Genomic DNA, 21,282 nt, shown 5'->3' with positions numbered 1-21,282 from the left:
CCAGCCTGTTAAAGTTAATGCTTAGTTACTTTTAACCTTATGCTAGTTAGTTTTTTTAACTCTAGTTAACTAAGTTGTTGTAAGACATTTAATGCTCCTTGACTTTTGTACTCAGAGGTGTGGTGCCTAATATGGCAGCTGCAACTCTAGAAGAAGAGAGAGAATCTGAAAATATAAAAAAAACAGAGGACTAAGCAACAGAGTGTGCTACAGCCTTCTTTCAACAAAATCTTCTTCTTGTATATATCTTTGCTATTATACCATCACTTCTGTATCAAATATATATTGGTGTATGTGTGTGATTGAGTGCAGGAGATAAAGATCATCAAACTGATCTAAGACGCTGATCAAGGCAACGTACCTGATTGGAGTTGTGAAGAGCAGTTACATAACAAGGCAGCAAGCTTGGATCAAAGGAGGTGAGTAATAGCTCAACCCCAACATAGCCCAGTACCACCTGGACCGGATGATCCTTTCCTTTGTAGTATTTCAAGAGAGAGAGAGAGATGGAACCTTTCCTTGCCTAGCTACAACAAGGTCTCTCTTGATAGCCATGGCAGTCAGGATGAGCTAGGTTTTTGCAAAAAGAAAGACGAAGAAGACGAAGATGAAATAACAGAGAGTATTTTGAGAGAGAAATCACTAACAGAATTGGTTAAAGTTGTTGAAGTTTTCCGTTCTACCTAAACTAAGCAATCGTACAGCTATTTATACCATATGAGGCTAACTCTACATGCTAATTAACTAAACTAACTAATTAAAGAAAAGCTAATTAACTAACTAAGCATGCAGCTGCCATCAGCTAATTAACCTCACTATTACATTTAATCTCACTTAACATCCCTCCTCAAGCTCAGCTAGGGTAACTAGCCTGAGATTGATGCAATGAGTGCGAAAGAGAGGAGAAGGTAACCCTTTGGTCAATATGTCTGCAGTTTGGTCAGTTGTAGGTACATAAGCAAGACACAGATCGTTGCGCTGAACACGTTCGCGAACAAAGTGGAAATCATTATCCAAGTGTTTGATCTTAGAGTGAAACACTGGATTGGAGGCAAGAGCTATTGCAGACAAGTTATCACACTTAATCAAGGGAGCTGTAGGAATAGAAATCTTTAGGTCACAAAGAAGATGCCTAATCCAACTTACTTCAGCTGCAGTATTAGCTAGGCTTCTATATTCAGCTTCAGTGGAACTTCGGGAAACGGTGCCCTGTTTCTTTGATTGCCAGGAAATAGGACACAGGCCAAGATAAACAACAAACCCAGTGGTTGATCGACGTTGAATAACTTCACCTGCCCAGTCTGCATCACAGAACGCCTTGAGATGTACTGCATTAGACAAAGCATGAGCTGAGGTATAAAACAAGCCTTTATGAGTAGTGCCCTGAACATCAGTAGGGACTGTCATAAACTGGCAAACTGTATTTACTGCATATGCAATATTAGGTCGAGTAAAGGTCAGGTATTGCAATGCCCCCACAATGCTCCGATATGCAGTAGGATCTTTAAGAGGCACACCTTGATCTTTAGTCATATGACAATGAGGGAGACAAGGAGAACTACACGGACGAACTGTATCCATTCCTGCCTTGACAAGGAGATCTTTAGCATACTTAGTTTGACCCAGAAATATTCCTTGTTTCACTTTGGTAACTTCCAGACCAAGAAAATAAGTCAAAGGACCAAGATCTTTCATATCAAAGACCATACTTAGCTCCGATATCACCTCATGGATTACAGTGGTATCGGAACCAATGATCACAATATCATCTACATATAAAAGCAAAGCCACCATACCTGCTGAAGTATGCCTGACAAAAAGACTGGGATCAGAATGTGAGAACTGAAAGCCTAGACTTGGAAGAAAGCTTGTGAATTTTTCATTCCATGCTCTTGGAGCTTGCTTTAATCCATACAGAGATTTCTTTAAGAGACATACATAATCCCTGTGTACTGGATCACCAAAACCAGGAGGTTGAGCCATATAAACTTCTTCTTTCAAATCTCCATGCAGAAAAGCATTTTTCACATCTAACTGCCGCAATTCCCAATTATTCATTGCAGCCAGTGCAATGATCACTCTGACAGTGCTGTGCCTTACAACAGGACTGAAGGTCTCATCATAATCCAGGCCTTTTGATTGACTGTAGCCTTGTGCAACCAACCTGGCCTTATATCTCGAAACAGTCCCATCAGGATTCTTCTTAACCTTGTAGATCCACTTACTCCCCACAATGTTTCTGTCAGTTGGACAAGGAACAAGAGACCAAGTACCTTGTTTTTGTAATGCCTCGATCTCTTCAAGCATTGCTTTGTCCCACTCAACTGTCCCTACAGCAGCTCTGAAGGACTTAGGTTCCACAACTTCACTGATATCAGCAATAGCAGTAAAGCCACTGAAGAAAGGATACTCAGCATAGAGTTTCTGTTGAACAATGGCAGAGAAGCAAAAATAGTCTTCAAATGTTCTAGATTTGATGATGCCATTCTTGGCTCGAGTCATCATTGAGTGATCATTGTAGTTTTGATCCATGATAAAGGTGAGGTCTTGAGGTAAAGCATCTGCAGCGGTGTTATTCAGTCCTCCAAATTGTAAGGTATTGAGCTCATTCGCATTGAGGCCCTGAAAAGGTGCAATACTAGGATGATTAGGTGCAACAGAATATGTGTGTTCTTGGCCAACTTGCATAGCATCAGGAACACAAGCAGAAGATGTGTGTTCTTGGCCAACTTGCAGAACTTGCATATCATCAGAAACACTATTCAGAGGGAGAACAGTCTCAATGTTACCACCCATTGAATCAGCTACTTGAGGCTGTGAGTCTCTTGCAGGGTGGATATCAACATGCTCAGTATGAGAACCAATAGTATCTGGCAATTGTGACAATGGAATATCATGAGTTGTGTGAGGCTGAGAATCCCTACTTTCATGAGTATGATTGTCATGAAGATTGTCAGTGCTATGATCACCACTCAACAACCCTTCATGAATAGATTCACCCTGGACCTCAGTGGAAGGAGCAATAGGAGACGGATCACATGATATAGAAGAAGACTGCATAGATATAGGTGTCCAAGAAGGACTAGTAAAGTAAGTCACAGGATCAGGCTGTGAGGTTGAAGGTTGAGAGGGTAACAGATATGGGAATGTGGTTTCATCATGAACAACATGTCTCGACATCCACAGTTTGTTTTGAGAAATACTATAGCAAAAGACTCCTTTATATCCTAGAGCATAACCTAAGAACACACACCGAGTTGTTCTTGGATCAAGCTTATCATGAGTATAGGGTCTGAGAAATGGATAGCAAGAAGAACCAAACACCTTAAGATGAGACACATCAGGAGGCTTGTGAAATAGAAGTTCATATGGAGAAGACATGTGAAGAGACTTGCAGGGCATCCTGTTGATAAGATAGCAGGAGTGAGCAGCACTATGAAACCAAAATTGCTTAGGAAGACCTGCAGTAGACATGAGAGAAATAGCAGTTTCTATGATGTGTCTATTCTTCCTCTCAGCAACTCCATTTTGCTGAGGAGTGTAGGGACAAGTAACATACTGGATAATACCTTTGGAGATTAGGAAGTTATGAAATGCTTTACTATTAAACTCCCCTCCCCCATCAGTTTGAAGTATCTTAACTGTAGAATCAAACTGTGTTTGCACAAAAGCATAGAATTGCACAAACTTGGCAAGAACTTCAGATTTATTGAACAGTGAAAAATCCACACAAACTTTGTACAATCGTCAATGAACGTCACATAGTATCTATAACCTTCTATAGACTGATTTGGTGCAGGTCCCCATACATCAGAATGTCTTTTGTGGAAAGGTACAGTACAATGTGATGCAGATTCAGGAAATGACAGTTTATGCATTTTTCCTTCTAAGCAAAATGAACACACATGACTAGAAACTGAACTAGGTGGTTTTATTTGAGAGCTAGTGAGCATCTTATTCATCACAGGATGAGAAGGATGGCCTAATCGTTGGTGCCAAATAGAAGGAGTTGTAGCTGATCCAACCAAAGCAGTATGAGATAATTGGTTTATTGCTGAAAGTTGTGGTGTCTTGAAGAGAAACAATCCATCTTCACTGCTCTTTCCTTGATAGAGAATTATCTTTGATGCCTTGTCCTGCACAGCAATGTTATTCTCATCAAGAGTGATGAAGCACCTATTATCTCTGCATAGCTTTGTAAACGACAACAAATTCATAGCTAGATTAGGAACATGAAGAACTTGATTCAGTTTGAAAATATAATCTTCAGGTTTAATGAAGCTAGCACCAGTGTGAGACACATCCAAACCTGCCCCATTCCCAATAGTAATCTTGTTATCTGCAGTATATGGTTGAGCAATAGTCAAGTTTCTCATGTCATAAGTCATGTGGTGAGTGGCACCAGAATCACCTATCCACACTTCAGTGTTGCTTGAAGAGCTACCTGTACCAGAAGATGAGGCTCCAGGACTTGGAGAAAAACCACCAGGAAAATGAGATGTAGAAGTATCATTGGACACTAAGTATCCCATATGAGGCTGCTGAAAAACCCCACTATGATTTCCACTATTCTGTGCAATCAATGCTGAAAGAGATGCAGGAGGTTCAGAACCTTGATAAGCAAAGTTAGTCCTGTGAGAACAGTTCAAAGCCACATGACCCTTCAGACCACAAATCTGACAGGTAGGGATAGACAGTGATGGATGTCCAGCAGGAACATCAGTTCTATAGAAGCAATTAGTAGCAGTATGGCCTTTCTTCGAGCATATTTGACATTCAGGAGATGGTCCACTGTTGAGGCTTGAGGACTGCACTTGAGTGCCTTGTTGAGGTTTGTAATCAGGATTCTGATAGCATGTACTAGTAAGATGTCCATGTTTTCCACAAATCTGACATTTATGGACCTTGAAGCATGTATCTACAGTGTGACCCTTTTTGCCACATACTTGACATTCAACACCAGTTCCACCGATTCTGCCATCCTTCATTCTTCCCCCATTTCTACTATTCCAAGAATTGTTCTCATGTCCTGCATTCCTTGGTTCTTCTCCACGAGCTATCATAGCACTCATGGTAGGATTAAGCAAGAAGCTTCCTTCAATGCGTCTTTCTGCTGCAAGTAACTGTGACCTCAAATCACGAAGTGTGATCTGTGTTTCTCTGCTTTCAATAATTGTCCTTACAATAGAGTATTCTTCAGGAAGGCCATTTAATATCACAATGATAATATCCTCTTCTGGAACACTTACTCCAACAGACAAAAGTTGATCACGAGCATTTTTGACTTTCTGCAGATATCTTTCAATAGACTCACCACCTTTCCTCATGGTTTGTAACTCAGTCTTGAGTTGCATAATACTCACTCTTGAGGCAGCAGAGAAACGTTCTTGAAGAGCAAGCCAGGCCTGTCTTGATGTTCTGCAACCAATGATCACATCTACAATATCCTCATCTAGAGTAGCCATAAGCAAACTCATGAGAGCCATATCAGTTTGTTTCCAAGCTTTATAAGCAGATGTTTCCTCACTAGTGACTTGACCTTCAGTAGTGAGCACATAGCGAGGAGGAGGTACTTCAGTACCATCATAATAACCAAAGAGTCCATTGCCAGCAAGAGTTGACTGAAACTGGAAGCTCCACTTGATAAAGTTTCTTTCACCAAGTCGAATGGTAATAACACTCATCAAGGAGTGTACATCAGCATGAGTAAGGCCAGAGGTGCATTGAGATGCCACAACCATGACTACACTTTCAGAGAGCTCACTTCCTCCAAAGAAAAATTATGACCAGTGATTAGCACAATGATCTTCTTGAAACTTGAAACAATATCAGGATTTCTCTTATATAGGTAACCTAGTCTTGCATGATGCTCGATTTTCTCATAACTATGCTCAGAATTTTGTTCATATATTGACAAAGATCAACACTTCACAGCCTAATTTTACTCAAATCTTCACTTTATCATATTTTTTTTCACAACTAATCACAACTCACAGCTCAATTGAATCACAAAGATGTTTGCTCCAGGAAACAGCTAGCTCATATTTTTTAGGCTCAAGAATATAAAGCAAGATCTCAGATCTGACAAATTGTGAGGTAAAACAAGTGTGATTCACCTGAAGATTCAATCGAACACCAGAGATGTAGAGACGAAGATCTTCACAAAGCACAATAGTTGATTCGAGCTCCGACGATTCTCCAAAGCTTTCAATTGCTGCAAAACACTAAAAAAAATAACTAGATCTGAGAGTAAAACATGAACAGAGTACGTCCTTTCTTGATTACGAGATGCGGAAGCAAGGTTCACAGGTCTAGGATCTATGGATGCTCTGATACCATGATAGCCATGGCAGTCAGGATGAGCTAGGTTTTTGCAGAAAGAAAGACGAAGACGAAATAACAGAGAGTATTTTGAGAGAGAAATCACTAACAGAATTGGTTAAAGTTGTTGAAGTTTTCCGTTCTACCTAAACTAAGCAATCGTACAGCTATTTATACCATATGAGGCTAACTCTACATGCTAATTAACTAAACTAACTAATTAAAGAAAAGCTAATTAACTAACTAAGCATGCAGCTGCCATCAGCTAATTAACCTCACTATTACATTTAATCTCACTTAACATCTCTGACTCCTTCATTTTGAATCTACATCATTCAATTCGTTGATGAAAAAACTATAAAAATAAGGGTGGTCTCAGCTCAACTGATTGTTTTTATATCATAAAACAGAGGCGGAGAGAACCACCATTCCATCCCCTTCATCGGATTGTCTTTGGCAAGAGACAAAAAAAACCAACATATAACCAACATACAAGTTATAACAGCTGTTCACCAAAGTTATAGGCCACCTTACGTATGTTCAAATAAGAGACAATTTTTATGAGGTTGGGGAATAATTGAAATTTTATAGCTCAAACTAAATCTGCACAAAAATTTTGATTTTTTTTTTTTGTTGAGGATTTTAATTCGCTTCAAATCTTTCTCAAGTGTATTTTTTTATTACTAAAGAAAGTTACAAACAAAAGCCATGAGCACAACCGCCCCAAACTAATCAAACTGGAAGGCGTGCGGAACTAGCCGAGAGAGGAAGCTGTTTAGACCGAATAGAAAACGCAGCCGAAGAATGGCCAGGAAACTAAATGATCAGCCAAGAATTTGGCTTCCCTCCATATATGGGAGAAGGAAACTGCTTAGAAATAAGAGGCCAAAAAGCGAATATCCTGGAGCAGAAACTTGATTCTCTATGGAGGGGAAATCGGGCCATTGAGAGCATCAATAAGAACTTTAGAATCTCCTTCCACCTTAGCTGTCTTTTAAGTGTAACATACATAGATATAACAGTGTTCACCTGGTCAGTTGCTGACCAAAGAATTTATGCTCAATAACCCTTAGATTTACATCAAATGGTGGAAAACAAAACACCTCAACTTAATAATAATTCTCTCTGCCATTGGATTTACATCCAAGGGTGGTTGAGCATTATTTTCTTGGTCAATAACTGACCAGGTGAACATTTTCGTACATAGATATAAGTCAATTAGACAGGACAGAAAATAGGAGGGCTCTGCTAGGATTATTTTCTTTTCTAATTTCTATGCATCGCCATCGTGTTGAGATGGTTGATGAAATGTCTGTCCTTTTAGGGACTTTGATTCCAATATCTGAGAATGGAAAGATTATGTTTGGTGTTGATCGCAATCATGCGCTCTCACAACATCACTATGCAATTGGATGTTTTATTTCACTGAAGGAGTTATGGGGATGTGATCCTCAGTACGGGGTCGTAAGACAGACTCCCACACATGGCGGAGTGCACTGTGTTCAAGTTCTCAGTAGTGAAGGAACGACAATAAATTAATCGTCAATGGTACCATATGGTTCTATGGTAAATCCATGATGGCCGTGGCGACCGGCTTCAAATCTTCTGTCCCCATTTTCCTATCCCCTTCCCTGTCTCCCTATCAAATTTTGACATGTGGAATTTTGGTCTCCTCAGCCTAACCCTCTCTTACCAGCCTACAACCCCGTTTAACTCTAACCTAACATCTCTAACTCACCCAAGACTCTTCTTCGTTTTTCTTCTTCGGCTATCATGCTTTTTGTCTGGAACTCCTCTTCAAAAATGTCATAGTTACACCATGGAACATGAATCTCCTGTGCCATCAAACACAAACAACTTAGCAATATTCCCCGTAATTAGATTGCTCCGCCTTTCTCGGCAAACTGCAGTTTTGCGCAAGGGTTAGTTTTTTTTTCAGTTTTCTCTCTTGTGATCTCCTCCGCTAGCGACCCGGTGCCGGCACGGGCCTCTGGCCTTACCGGTGCGTGGTGGTTGCTGCCGGATGGGTGGTTGATGGTCTTGTCTTGGTGGAGAAGAAGCAATTGTGATCGATCTATTGCTATGGGACTGTTTTGTGGGTGTGTTGGCCGGCAAACCATGGCTGTGCAGAAGGGATTCCGGTGGGGCTTCGACGGTGAGGGGCTGGGTTGTTGGCTGTGGAACCAAGTTGAATAGAGCCAATGCCAAGTATGTATGTGATTGGAAAATAAGTATTATAAGCAGCTGGGTTCAATGATGTGATGTGGGTTTTTGATGGTTTCTCTCTTTGAAGAGATACCCTGAGTTAGAGATACACACGGGGGATTGTAGGCTGGTAAGAGAGGGTTAGGTTGAGGAGGCAAAAATTCCACGTGTCAAAATTTGATAGGGAGACAGGGAAGGGGATAGGAAAATGGGGACAGAAGATTTGAAGCCGTGGCGACCTGTAATGGGCTTACTACTGTTGCCTTGGTTCTTGTTCATTTCATCTCGGTTTTGGTCAAAACCTTCCATATGCAGGCGGTGCTACTGACAGAGAAGGCGACGATGATTATGGGTTTGACTTTAGGATAAGTTGTCTAATTAGACTAGGTAGGCATTCCTAAAGCTCCCTAGGTGAGGGTTCCTCTACCATAGTCTAAGTTAGGTTGCCTCTGTCCTTCTTTCCTTCAGGAGGTGGTGAGGGTACCAATTTGGGCTGAACTCGATTCGATCAGTTCGATTTTTGAGTACTAATGGTCAACGTACTGAAATGGCTATCGTTTTCTTTTTCAAAAACCAAAAACCAAAACCGTACCTTTGATTCTATTTGATTTCGATTAATTTCAATTATGTTGCCTTAAAAAAATTGACCAATATTATAAAAAAATGTAGTACCTCCAAAACCCTAGCGAGATTTCTGTCGACCGTAGCGACTCTCTCTACCAACTCCAGTGCCCTAGGCAGCATTCTTGTCATCTCTCAATGCTCTCCAACTCTCTTTCATCTTCCATGGCTTCTATCGACGCAGTGACTGCTAGTTTTGCTGCCTCTCTAGCACTTGCTGACGGAGGAAACCCTCCGGATCTGGGGAGGATTGGAGGAGGGCCTGTTCGCAGGTCTTCTGAATCTTTTCTTCTCGGCAAGCCGCTCACCTGTAAACCAGTTGATCCCTCTGCTTTCAAATCTCACTTTCTCCAGACGTGGATGGTGGACAAGAAATTTAGGGTTCAGGAACGAGCGAATAACCGCTTCCTATTTTCCTTTGGATCTGTGCTGGATCGGAACAAGGTACTGAAGGGTGGTGTGTGGTGTTATGATCGGGCTCCGGTCTGTCTGGATGAATATGATGGTATTCTGGCCATTGAGGATGTCCCTTTGAAACATATCAGAATCTGGGTCAGGGTTTCTGGCATCCCTCCTATCTATGAGGAACCAGACAATCTCATACTCATTGGGACCCTTTTAGGAGGTCACTTGGACTATGACAAGAAGGAATTTCGTAAAGGTATCATCCGCATTCTTTTTTCTCATGATATTTCTAAACCTGTTCTCTTGGAGCGTCTAGTTTTTCTGGCCCTAGGTGTTGAGCCTATACTGCAATTTCAGTTTGAACATCTCAAGGGTCATTGCCCTCAATGTGGACTGCTTACACACTCTGGTGAGAAATGTGAGGAACCCAATGCTGTGGTTTCTACTCCTAGGGTTTTGAGGTTTGGTGGTGGTCCTTCTACCTCCAATGGAGGCTTCTCTTTCTTGGCTCAGAATAACAGGGACTTATCTTTGCCTTCATCTACTCTACTGAAGAAGAAGAAGCCAGTCATTAGGTGATTGGAGCGATCATCTTCTGAAATTGCTGATAAGGAGGATACCGTGACTAACACGGCAGAGTTGGAAGGAATGCATTGTGAGATTGTGTTGCAGGATCAAACCACTGAGGTGGATTCGGGGATTTCTTCTGAACTTGGATCTGAAGACCTACCTCTTGCTCCCAAACAAGCTGTGGAGAAGCAAACTTTGATCTACAAGAAGAGAGCTCATCAGGAACCAAGTGTACCTTCGCTGAAGAAGTTCAAGACTATTCTTGGAGGCCAAACTACTCACACTACATGCTGATGCACTTTGCTTGGTTGAAGCTGAGGACGATGTTACTCTTGTGAAACTGAAGAAGAAGATGGTTCGACCGCTTGGAAGTAAGAATAAAGGTCCTAGGTCCCAAAAGAAGGTAGGGATAACTCCTTTACGCCTCAGCTATCCATTTGCTGCAACTGTTCCAGAAGTTGGCCCTATAGAAAAGGGTAAAGGAAAACTCTAGGTTTTCCTCTCTTTGTGTCTAGCAATTGCAGTAAAGTCTGGTGCTATGTAGGTTGCCTTTTCTAGTCGTACACCAATTGAGGTCTCTAGGCGACTAGGGTAGTCATGACATGAACTTGGATAGTTTTAGTGTTTTATTTCTTTGGCTAGGCACGTTAATAATTGTGCGTATTTGTTTGCAATGAGGGTCACCTGTCATATGTTTGGCGGCTTGTGCCATTCGAATTCTGTTGGTATGAGACAACCTATGATGTACGTGCCTTCTGGTCATGGATAAACAATGAAGTTATTTATTTCTCAAAAACAAAAAAAAACAAAAAAAACAAATTGACCAATATTTATAACAGAAATATTTACTTCTCTAACTGACATTTTTAATATTATGATATAATATAAATGAATTAACATTTTCAATTTGATTGAAATTAGTCTTATGAAATTCAAAATGAAAATTCATGACTAAAAACGTATGCGAACCTAAGATTGAGAAATCAACCATCTCTACTGCATTCAAATATATTCAAAACTGCAAATTACAACAATATATACGAACGGTTCCGGTTCGACAGATTTGGTTCGTCCGTGTAAATTGCAGTATTGGATGCCTTAACGATCACCAAATTGGCTGAAATTTTGCAGAGGTGATCTATACATTAGGAACTAAAAACTGAACGGTTAAGATGTGAATGTGTGATCAAAAAGTGGGGAAAAACACAAAATCCGTACGTTTTTGCTTAGGTGCGGATATCCGCACCTGAGCAAGATTATATATATATATATATATATATATATATATATATATATATAAAATCATGGTAACGTACTATCCATTATTTTTATAATTAACAACTAGAAAACAAACTATGTGATTGCATATAATTATGTCACAGGCAAATTATTCCTAGCTAGATATATAAGAGTCTTAATAATTAGCATGCAGATTGGAAAAGCACGAGCCTTTCAGTTTTCAGGCTTTAGTAACACAGGTACAGCCATCAGCACATTCGATGAAAGCCTTGTCAGCTTCAGGCCCTTCAACCTTGGTGACAACACAACTCCATCCCTCCCCACACTCGCAGTATCCTTCGTTTGGACCCAGTTTTTCCAGCTCCTTCACCGTTCCTTCTCCGTCTCTGCGTGTCAAAACCAGCAAGCAATATCATATATATATAATATATGTGTGTGCGTGTGTGTGTGTGTGGAGGATCGACATATTTTGTAATCAAATCAACCCTGATTTCATCTGAATTGGAAGGAGCAATACATGACACAAGTGCAACTTTCGCCACATTTGAAGAAGGCCTTGCCGGCTTCAGATCCCTCGGTCCTCGTGATGACGCATTTCCACCCTTGGCCGCACTTGCAAAACGCCTTGCTGCTGCCTCCTCCAACGGCGAGGGACCTGTACATATATGATCATTTGTTCCATCTATCAACAAATGAATGATTTAATGAACTAAAAAGTAATCTAAACGATGAACTCTGAGATCGAGAATCAACAACCTCACGGATTGCTCGACGGGGCTCTGGATTTCCATCTTCCTTCTCTTCTGTGCTTTTGCTTGCAGCTAAGGCAGAAGCTATTAGCTACAGAACCCCTTTTATGGTAGCGCCAGAGAACGTAGAATGACAAAGACACCCTTCGTCAGTATCTGCATCAGGAGGATAGGATTGTCCATGCACTAGGATTCAGTGTTTGGCTCAGAATTCATTTGTGAAAGTTTATCAACACGCACTCGAGCGAGATAAGGAATTCCAGAGACTTCTTTCAGTTCTATCTACTAATCAAGTGTTCGGTTCGATTCATTTCGGTGCGTGGGCCTGCCGTTTTCAAAATATGGAGCTGCGCTATCTCTCTAATCTCTATTTTATTTATGATATTATGACGTCGGATATTTGCCTCTTTAATCACAGGGAAAAAATCACCAACGGTGTCTGGACACTTTGGTGACTTTCAGAATGATACCTGAACTCTTAATGTTATCAATGTGATACCTGGACTTTACTTTTCGTATTATTGTGGTACCTGTGGCGAACTTCCGTCATGACTCCGTTAACTATGAGCACGTGTGACTCACGTGAGCCCAAAAATGAGGGCAAAAAAGACATTCTACCCTCAGTTTGTTTTATACCATCATCTATACCCATTATTCCCTCCATAATACACGATTTTGACCAAATTTGTTGACTTCTTCCCTCCAAAGTTGGCCAACTGATAATTGTTTCCCTCCAAATTACCTAAAATCCATTGACCATGCTAACAAATTTGACCAAGACCTTTTCACATGAAATTGGTACAAAAAATGCAACTGACATAAAATAGTGCCAAATGAAAGGCAAATTTGCTATCTTAACAAACACTCCCTAAAATTCAGAAATTAATTGGGAATGGCAATAACCAAATAGAAATTCATTGCCTCTTCAAACCAACAAATTGTTCAAAACAAAAGAGAGCAATTTCATAAGGCATGTTCATTACATCAGAACTCTACATGTTCCATACAAAAAGTATATTGGTGCTTCAACACCCAATACTTGCCTCAAAATCCTGCCCATTCAGATTCAATTTGGCCTTTCTGCTGTGCCTTTTTTGCTGCAGGGTTTTGGCTACTCTGAGTTGGAGGTTCATGCATTGCTTGTGAACTAGAGGCCCCTCCATTTGCACATTGGTTGCCCCCCATGGTCTTCAACTTCTTCCAACCCCTCCTAGACTTGATGATCTGATTACTCCATCTGCTATTACCATTTGAGGTTGGAACTTTTGGTGCCTATATATGAAAATAGAACCTTATCCATCACAACCAAAAATCTACAATCACACATCCAGTTCTCAACAATCATAGATCCACAATCATGCATCCATCAAACATTTATTGTAACAATATTACAACTAGCAAATTACAACTAACATTATGGATTTATGGTCACTATTCATAGCATCGCCGTTGTTGGGTATTGACCTACTCCCTCATTTATTGTGTCTCTTTCTCACTCCATTCTGGCAAAGATCGCATCTCTATCTCTCTGTTTTGGGTAAATATCACAAATGATCACTAAACTATGACTTGCTCGATACTTTGGTCACTCAATTTTTGAAAATATCACTTTAGTCATTGTGTCTAGGGTTACACACAGGTTGGGTTAGATCGGTTTTAACTCCAAACCGTTTCTATGCCAAAGTGAGCGGTTTAGGCTAGAGGTGACAAACGGGCCTAGTCGTGCTTCGTGCCGTGCTTGGGCCGGCCCATTTATTATCATGTCGGGCTCGTGCCGGCCTATTTACTTAAACATTAAACCGGATCTGGCCCATGGCCCCAGCCCATATCGTGTCGGGCCGTACTCATGCCGGGCCAATAAACGGGCCGTGCTCGTGCCTACACACTATAATGCACGATTTTAAAATCTTAATTTGAATAAATAAAAAATAATTTTATTTAACTATTTAGAAAATTCAAATAAATTAAGTTCTACAATATTTTTCTCAATCTTAGCTTTTTAAGATTAGTTTTCTAATAATTTTTTATATTCCACTACAAGAAAGAAAGAAAGAAAAAAATAACTCAAAATATATTGCTTTTAGTATATTATTGTGAGATTAATGTTTATTAATATAATGAAGATTTAGTATCATATTATTCTTTCCTTTATTCTATAGTTGTATTATTATGAGATTAGTCTTTATTAATAAACATATATTTAATATTTAGAAAAAAATATTTTATGTCAAAACAAGGATATAATGTTTTCCTAGCCCCCGTAACACCAGCCCTGCCTTCATGGCGACGGCATGGTGCACTCCCAGCAGTCACCCCAGCCCCCTAAGTCTTCCTTTGCCTCCCTCCTATCAGAGCTGCCTTCCCCTCCACTTGATTTCAACATCGACGAGTTGCCCACTCCCATTCGTGACAACGGCGTTGTCTCTGTGCAGATATCGGAGGACCCTTACCTCCGTGGATTGGAGCACTGTAAGACCTACTGGTTGGTCGAGTCGTCCTCCCACCAAAAATCTCCCCTCTAAAATCCCACGAGCTGACGACCCAGCTTAAGGCTCTATGGCCGAGTTTGAATAATTGGTCTGTAACTCCCTTAGGGAGGGGGTTCTTCATGCTTCAGTTTCAGTCCCTGGAAGATATGTAGAAAGTTTGGGCAGTTGGCACAGTTTCGTTGCAGCAAGGGCTCCTACATCTGATAAAGTGGACGGCAAAGTTCTCCCCTTCAACGTACAGGAACACGTTTGCGCAACTCTGGGTTCGACTTTGGGATCTGGGTTTTGCGTTTTGGGAGCAGCAGACTCTCTTTGAAATTGCGCGGGGAATTGGGATACCCATAAAGTTGGATCCTAGAACTGCTGATCGATCTGTTGGTCTCTACGCGAGGGTTCTAGTTGATGTTGACTTATCTCCAATGTTCTAAAAATCGGCCTAGGCGGCGCCTAGGCGCTAGGCGGCAAGAAACCGCTCCGATTTTGGCCTAGGCGTTTCCCTTAGGCGCTGGGCTACTAGGCGGGCTAGGCGGTGGTGCTAGGCGGTGCTAGGCGGTGCTAGGCGGGGACTAGGCGGTTCTAGGCGGAGCCTAGGCGGTCATAAACCCTAATTTATTCTATATTTTGACTATTTTTATATTTATAATTAATTTTTAGACTTTAAATATTGTCATTTATATTATTATATGTCATTAAAATAATTTAAAAATTAAAAAAAAAAAACCGCCTAGTCCCCGCCTAGGCTCCCGCCTAGGCCCCTAGGCGCTAGTCCCTGGGTCACCGCCCGACTAGCGCCTAGCGTTTTTTAGAACCTTGCTTATCTCAACCTCTTCTCAGCAGCTTCTTGTAACTCGAGCAAATGGAGAGCAGGTTCTTGTAGGGGTTGAATATGAAGCTCTTCCGAGTGTGTGCTCTAAGTGTGGTCTTGTCGAGCATTTGAGCGACAAATGCAGAGTGGTGCACCCAGCTGGGCCCATTGCCTCTACGGCTACTCCCTCCCACCGTGGCCGTTCCTCCACTAGAAGGTCAAGGAGAAGGAGTGCCAGAAATTCAGGGCCTCCTTTACGTGGTCAGACTGACGCTAATGTACAGGTGATCAGTTCATCTGTGGCTCCAGTTCAGGTTGATGTTGATAAAGAGACCTGTATGGTGGATGGAAGGCTTGAATATGTGCAGGCCGAGCAACAGATTTCTAATTAGGCTTCCTCTTTCGCTAGCGTACCGCCAGGCTTTCAGAGGCTTGTCCCGGAAGTTTTAAAGCTGGCAGCAATAGACGTGGCTCAATCTGAAAGTATTAATACGTCGCCGGTGGTTGACAAAGGCAGTGGAGCTGCTTTAGTTTCTTCTGTTTGTGAACCTATGCAGGTAAACCAGGTACTTGGCGATGATACTTCAGCCAGGGAGGAGGGTGAGTTCACGCCAGTTGTCTCCAAGAAAACTAAGAAACAAATTAAAAAGTCCAGCTTAAAAGTTCCTGCTCATAAGTCTATTACTGCTCTCGTGCAAAAGGGAGCAAAGCATAAATCTTTTTCATGAAGGTTCTATATTGGAATGCGCGTGGCGTCACCAATGATGACACTCAAAATGCGTTAATAGAGATGGTACGTGTGCATCGTCCTTGTTTTGTGGCTTTATCTAAACCTTTTGTTCCAATTAACTCTATAAACAGGTCTTTTTGGAGGTCCTTGGGTCTCTTTCCGTTTGCTACTAATGATAGGGGTTTCCAAGCTCCTAATTTATGGGTTCTATGTCATGAAGCCCTCCAACCTACTGTTCTATCATCTACTTTTCAGCAGGTTACATTTTCCTGTATGATTGATGGCTTGTTGTGCATCTTTACTGTTGTATACGCCAAAACCTCTATAGTTGGCAGAAGGGCTCTCTGGAATGATCTTAGAGAGATCCACAGTACTTATGTTCATGACCCATGGGTGGTCCTCGAGGATTTTAATTGTGTGCTGGGTGCTCATGAAAAGCGGGGTGGTAGTCCACCGAATTTGATCTCTTGCTTAGAATTCCAACAAATGTGTACTGCATATGAGCTTATGGACATTCCTACGGTGGGCCTTGCTTATACTTGGTCTAACCGTCGGACTGATGTCAGATTGGACAGATCTTTAGGTAACTCTGACTGGTTGGAAGCTTGGCAAGATCTAGAGTGTACCACCTTGACAAAGTCCACTTCAAATCACTGTCTGATTCTGCTATCTTTTTCAAAGTTTTCTTTACCACTCCGGTCTCCTTTCAAGTTCCAAAATATGTGGTTGCAGGCTCCAAACTTTATCCAACTTGTTCGTGATTGCTGGGATGATTTACATTTCTATGGCTACCCTATGTTTGTTTTGTGCTCCAAGTTACGCGCTCTTAAAGTCATGCTTTAGAGTTGGAATAAGAATCACTTTGGTAATGTGCATGCATGGGTGGATGCAGCTAGGCGCCGCCTGGATGCTATTCAAGCTGAACTTGCTGACTTAGGGCCGTCTGAGGATCGTTTCTTGCGAGAGGATGCAGCTATTGCTCAATACCAGTTGGAGCTCTCATTGCAGCATACTTTACTTAGAGACAAATCTCGTGTGAAATGGCTTATAGAGGGCGATCGCAATACATCTTTTCTCCACAACATGGTTAAGGTGCGCAGTTTAAATAAAACTATATCTTCTTTGTCTGATGGGCAAGCTACCTTGCAGGATCATGATTCTATTCCTGCTTACATTGTTCAGTACTATGAAACTATGTTTACTCGAGATCAGGCTATTATTGATTCTGGCCTTGTGGAAAGAGTGATTCCACAGTTGATTACTGCTGAAGAAAACGTGTCCCTTATTGCTATCCTAAGAGATAAGGAGATCTCTCTCGCTGTTAATTCAATGGACAGTGGTAGTTCTCCTAGTCCAGATGGTTTTGGTGGGGGCTTTTTTAAAGCTTGTTGGTCTGTGGTTGCAAATGATGTGATTCTGGCGGTCCGTAGTTTTTTTTAGACGGGTTTCATTCCTCCTCACTTCAATACCAATTTAATTATTCTGATTCCAAAAGTCCATGAAGCTGAGGGCATCTCAGATTATAGACCTATTGCTCTAGCGAATTTTGTGTTCAAAATAATAACCAAAATCTTGGCTGATCGATTAAGTCAGGTTGCTCTGAGAATAATTTCTACCAATTAGAGTGCCTTCATTCGAAGTAGGTCAATCACTGACCCTATCATTCTCACTTCTGAATGCATGAATCTCTTGGATCACAAGAGTAAGTTTGGGAACATGGCCATCAAATTTGATATTGCTAAGGCCTTTGATACTGTGGACTGGAACTTTCTCCTTCGGGTTCTTCTAGCTTTTGGTTTTGATAGAACCTTTGTTAATTGGGTCCACTGTGTGCTTAAGTCGGCACATCTTTCCATTTTGGTTAATGGTCAATCTTGTGGTTTCTTTACTTGCTCGCGGGGTGTGAGGCAGGGTGACCCTTTATCACCGACTCTGTTTTGTCTGGCAGAGGAGGTGTTGAGTAGAGGACTCACAGGGATGGTAGATGAGGGCAAGATTGATTGCATTGCAACCCCTAGTATGTGCTTCCCCCTTCACATGTTCTTTTTGCAGATGATGTAATGGTTTTCATGCAGGCTAATCCAGAGGGTCTTAGTGCACTTTCTCAATTCATGGAGGAGTATGGCGCTAATTCTGGGCAGGTTGTCAACAGGAATAAGTCTCTTCTTTTCATTGGCAAGCATGCTCTTCATCGGCAAACCGTTACGCAGAATCTCTTGGGTATTAAACTTGGTGAGCTTCCTTTTACTTATCTTGGCGTTCCCATATTTCAGGGTAGGCCGAAGAGTGATTATTTAAGGCCAGTGGCGGACAAGATTCAGTGTAAACTCACTGCCTGGAAGGGGAAGTTGTTATCCCAAGCGGCGAGGCTACAATTAATAGATTATGTTATTCACAGTGTACTTATCTATAGTTTTCAAATATATTCTTGGCCTAGTTCTCTATTGAAGGAGGTACAATGGTGGATTCGTAACTTCTTTTGGACCGGGGATCCCCTCAAAAAAGGTGTGGCCTTGGTCTCTTGGGATCGGGTCTGTCAGCCCAAGGATAAAGGTGGTTTGGGTCTTAAAAACCTTGTTGTCTTGAATGGGGCTCTTCTTCTTAAAAAGGGGTGGGATGTTGTCTCTAAAGCCTCCCCTGTAGCTTTTTTTTGCATGATCGATTTCTGACAAGTGGGTTTCAACCTTGTGCTTATTATAAAAAATCATCAGTTTGGCTTGGATTGAGGCAGGTTTAGAGGTTTTTGCTTACCAAGTTGCGTTGGATAATTGGTGATGGTGCCTCGGTTAGGCTATGGAAAGATAATTGGATGGGAGAGATTTTGGGGAAGGCCTTCGGCTTGAGTTCCCATGAGTTGGCTAATCTTGACAATATAGTTAGTGAGTTCATTGTTCATGGTAAATGGGTGCTTCCTGACATCTTTGGTCAGGTGTTTCCTGGGATTGCAGCGGCACTTACTTCCACTACGCTTCCTTTGGAGCCAACAAAAGACCAATTAGTTTGGTCTGACTCTTCTTCTGGAACCTTGACATCGAAGGAGGCATATTTGACTCTAGCTTTGCCATCTCCAATGGTTGCATGGGAATCTCTATTATGGCATTCTACAATTCAGCCGCGAAAGAGTATTTGTTCTTGGAAGATTTTTCATGAGAAAATTCTTACAGATGAGTGACTTCGAAGGATGGGGATTTCACTTTGTTCTCGGTGTAGCTTCTATGGTGTTGGAAGCGAGAATTGTCGGCACATGTTTTTAGGGTGCTTGGTGGTTTTGGATGTTTGGAAGTGGTGCTTTCACATGTTCAGTATTCCATTCCCTCAAGTACTCTCTTTGCATGGCTTACTTGCACAAGATTTACTCTCACGGGTTTTTTACTTCTTCAAAACTTCTTTGGCGCATTACTGTGTGGAATGTTTTGTGGTGTCTATGTTATGAAAGAAACCGTCTACGACATTATGGAGGTGTGTTTGTGTTGAGCAACTTCATGCGTTTCCTAGTCTCATCTTTGAAGGAGTCAGCTGGGTTGGCTTTTGTATCTTCCACTTCCCATTCTGGAGCTCCCATCTTTGGGTTTTTACATCTTTCACCGATGCGGCCTTGTGCTCCCAAATTTATTAGAGTTACTTGGATGCCTCCACCTCCTCCATGGATAAAGATCAACATTGATGGGTCATTTAGAAATCAGGATCACGCTGGCTTTGGGGGCTTAGCCCGTGATCATGACAGTGGGTTTGCTCTCACCTTTGCTTCTCGAGTATGTGTTCCTAGTGCTCTTGACGCAGAAGTTTTGGCCTTTATTGAAGCTATTAAGGTGGCTAAGCTGCAAGACTGGCAATAATTGTGGGTAGATCGAAACAGACTCGGCAGCTGTCTTGAGGTATTTTGCTTCTCCAAAACTGGTTCCTTGGCGACTTCGGGTGCAATGGTCTAACTGTTTGGCTCTTGCAAGACATTTTCATCTCCATGTTTCTCACATTTTCAGGGAAGGGAATGCTCCCGCTGATACTTTGGCTAACTATGGCGCGTCTCATGAGGGTGGTAGCACGTGGACGTCGCTGCCTTCTTTTTTGGTTGCTGACTTTGGCCGTGATTATTCATCAAGGCCAGCATATAGATTTTCATAATGTTCCCAGGTTGTCCTACGTCCTCACTTTGTTCTAGTTATGCTTCTTTAGTTATGATTGTTTTCTTTTGCAATTGCCAGGACTTTTCTAGAATGTTCCTAGGTGGTGTGTTTCTTCATTTTTCCATGTACTTTGATGTGGGTTGGCCTTGGTTGTGTCCTCCATCCCTTTGTACTGTTTGTTTGAGGTATCAATAAATTTCTGACAGAGGGCGATGAGTTAGTCCTCCTCTCGTTTTTTTTTTTAAATGATATAATGTTTTATTTCACTATTTTGATAACATAAAAGAAATAGCATTGGTGGAATTGTCATGAGATTTTAAATAAAAAAGTCTAATATTCAAATCTCAACATTGTGGTTTTTTAATATTTTTAAAGGGAGCTTCTATTCATACCTCCAAAATTGGTATTTGTATCTCTCTCCTTTTCCAAATTATAGTTGACTTTGTCAACTCATACTAAATTACCAATTAGGACACAAAAGAGGGGAAAAAAAATTATAATTTTTTTTAACCCCACCCCACTCCTCCCCTTCCATGATGTCTGTGAGGTCTGAAACTATGACATCCACGATATTGGTTATCCTAGATAACCAACAGGTCACAACTCACAGCTCACAGAAAATAAATAAAAAAATAAAAAAAGGTCTATTCTTACCTTTACAAACAGTATGTTTCGATGAGGCAATTCGCAAAATTCTAAGTTATGTATTGCCTATTATATTGCTGCTTGCGCTTTTGTTCCAACTCGAAACAATTAGTAAATATGTGTCTCTCTCCAAGCTAAGCAGCATTATGTTGGACCGGCTTTGGAACACCATGACCACTTTCAGTACAGGCATCTGTACATAAATCATAATTAAGTGATGAATACTTTGTATCTAAAAACTCAGTTTAATTAAAAATTTTGAAAATTGGGAGTAATATCTAAACATGTCAGATAGCAGTATACGAACTTGTTTCTATATTCAATTAATTTAATGAAAAATACTATATTGATTACCAACTAGAGATTTTTTTTTTTTTTT

At 41.2% G+C, this 21,282-nt stretch overlaps 2 protein-coding genes across 2 annotated transcripts; one reads left to right on the top strand and one right to left on the bottom strand.

Annotated features, from left to right (window-relative positions):
- Positions 1 to 11,427: 11,427 nt before the first annotated feature.
- LOC112175318 lies at positions 11,428 to 12,278 on the bottom strand. The gene is made up of 3 exons (XM_024312992.2): positions 12,118 to 12,278; positions 11,879 to 12,016; positions 11,428 to 11,747 (listed from the first exon to the last, which is right to left on the bottom strand). The coding sequence occupies exons 1-3, from the start codon at positions 12,150 to 12,152 to the stop codon at positions 11,582 to 11,584; spliced, it is 339 nt and encodes a 112-aa protein (XP_024168760.1). The 5' UTR covers positions 12,153 to 12,278; the 3' UTR covers positions 11,428 to 11,581.
- Positions 12,279 to 16,194: 3,916 nt separating this feature from the next.
- LOC112178246 lies at positions 16,195 to 19,306 on the top strand. Its single transcript, XM_024316422.1, has 5 exons — positions 16,195 to 16,717; positions 17,027 to 17,556; positions 17,758 to 18,114; positions 18,210 to 18,773; positions 18,890 to 19,306. Exons 1-5 carry the CDS (start codon positions 16,195 to 16,197, stop codon positions 19,304 to 19,306), a joined length of 2,391 nt encoding a protein of 796 aa, XP_024172190.1.
- The last annotated feature ends 1,976 nt before the right edge of the window (positions 19,307 to 21,282 follow it).

This window comes from Rosa chinensis, chromosome 7, assembly GCF_002994745.2.
Source record: "Rosa chinensis cultivar Old Blush chromosome 7, RchiOBHm-V2, whole genome shotgun sequence".
NCBI lineage: Eukaryota > Viridiplantae > Streptophyta > Magnoliopsida > Rosales > Rosaceae > Rosa > Rosa chinensis.
This window is presented reverse-complemented; position numbering and strand designations above follow the sequence as displayed.

What these genes read in the sequence shown, in the direction of transcription:
- LOC112175318 (XM_024312992.2), bottom strand. Translation starts at nt 12,152, where the DNA reads ATGGAAATCCAGAGCCCCGTCGAGCAATCCGTGAG. An exon ending in CCCGTCGAGCAATCCGTGAG is followed by an intron (nt 12,017 to 12,117) that starts GTTGTTGATTCT and finishes ATATATGTACAG; the next exon opens with GTCCCTCGCCGTTGGAGGAG. An exon ending in GAAAGTTGCACTTGTGTCAT is followed by an intron (nt 11,748 to 11,878) that starts GTATTGCTCCTT and finishes TTTGACACGCAG; the next exon opens with AGACGGAGAAGGAACGGTGA.
- LOC112178246 (XM_024316422.1), top strand. Translation starts at nt 16,195, where the DNA reads ATGGTACGTGTGCATCGTCCTTGTTTTGTGGCTTTATCTAAACCTTTT. An exon ending in CAGATTGGACAGATCTTTAG is followed by an intron (nt 16,718 to 17,026) that starts GTAACTCTGACT and finishes GGGTGGATGCAG; the next exon opens with CTAGGCGCCGCCTGGATGCT. An exon ending in GTAGAGGACTCACAGGGATG is followed by an intron (nt 18,115 to 18,209) that starts GTAGATGAGGGC and finishes GTTTTCATGCAG; the next exon opens with GCTAATCCAGAGGGTCTTAG.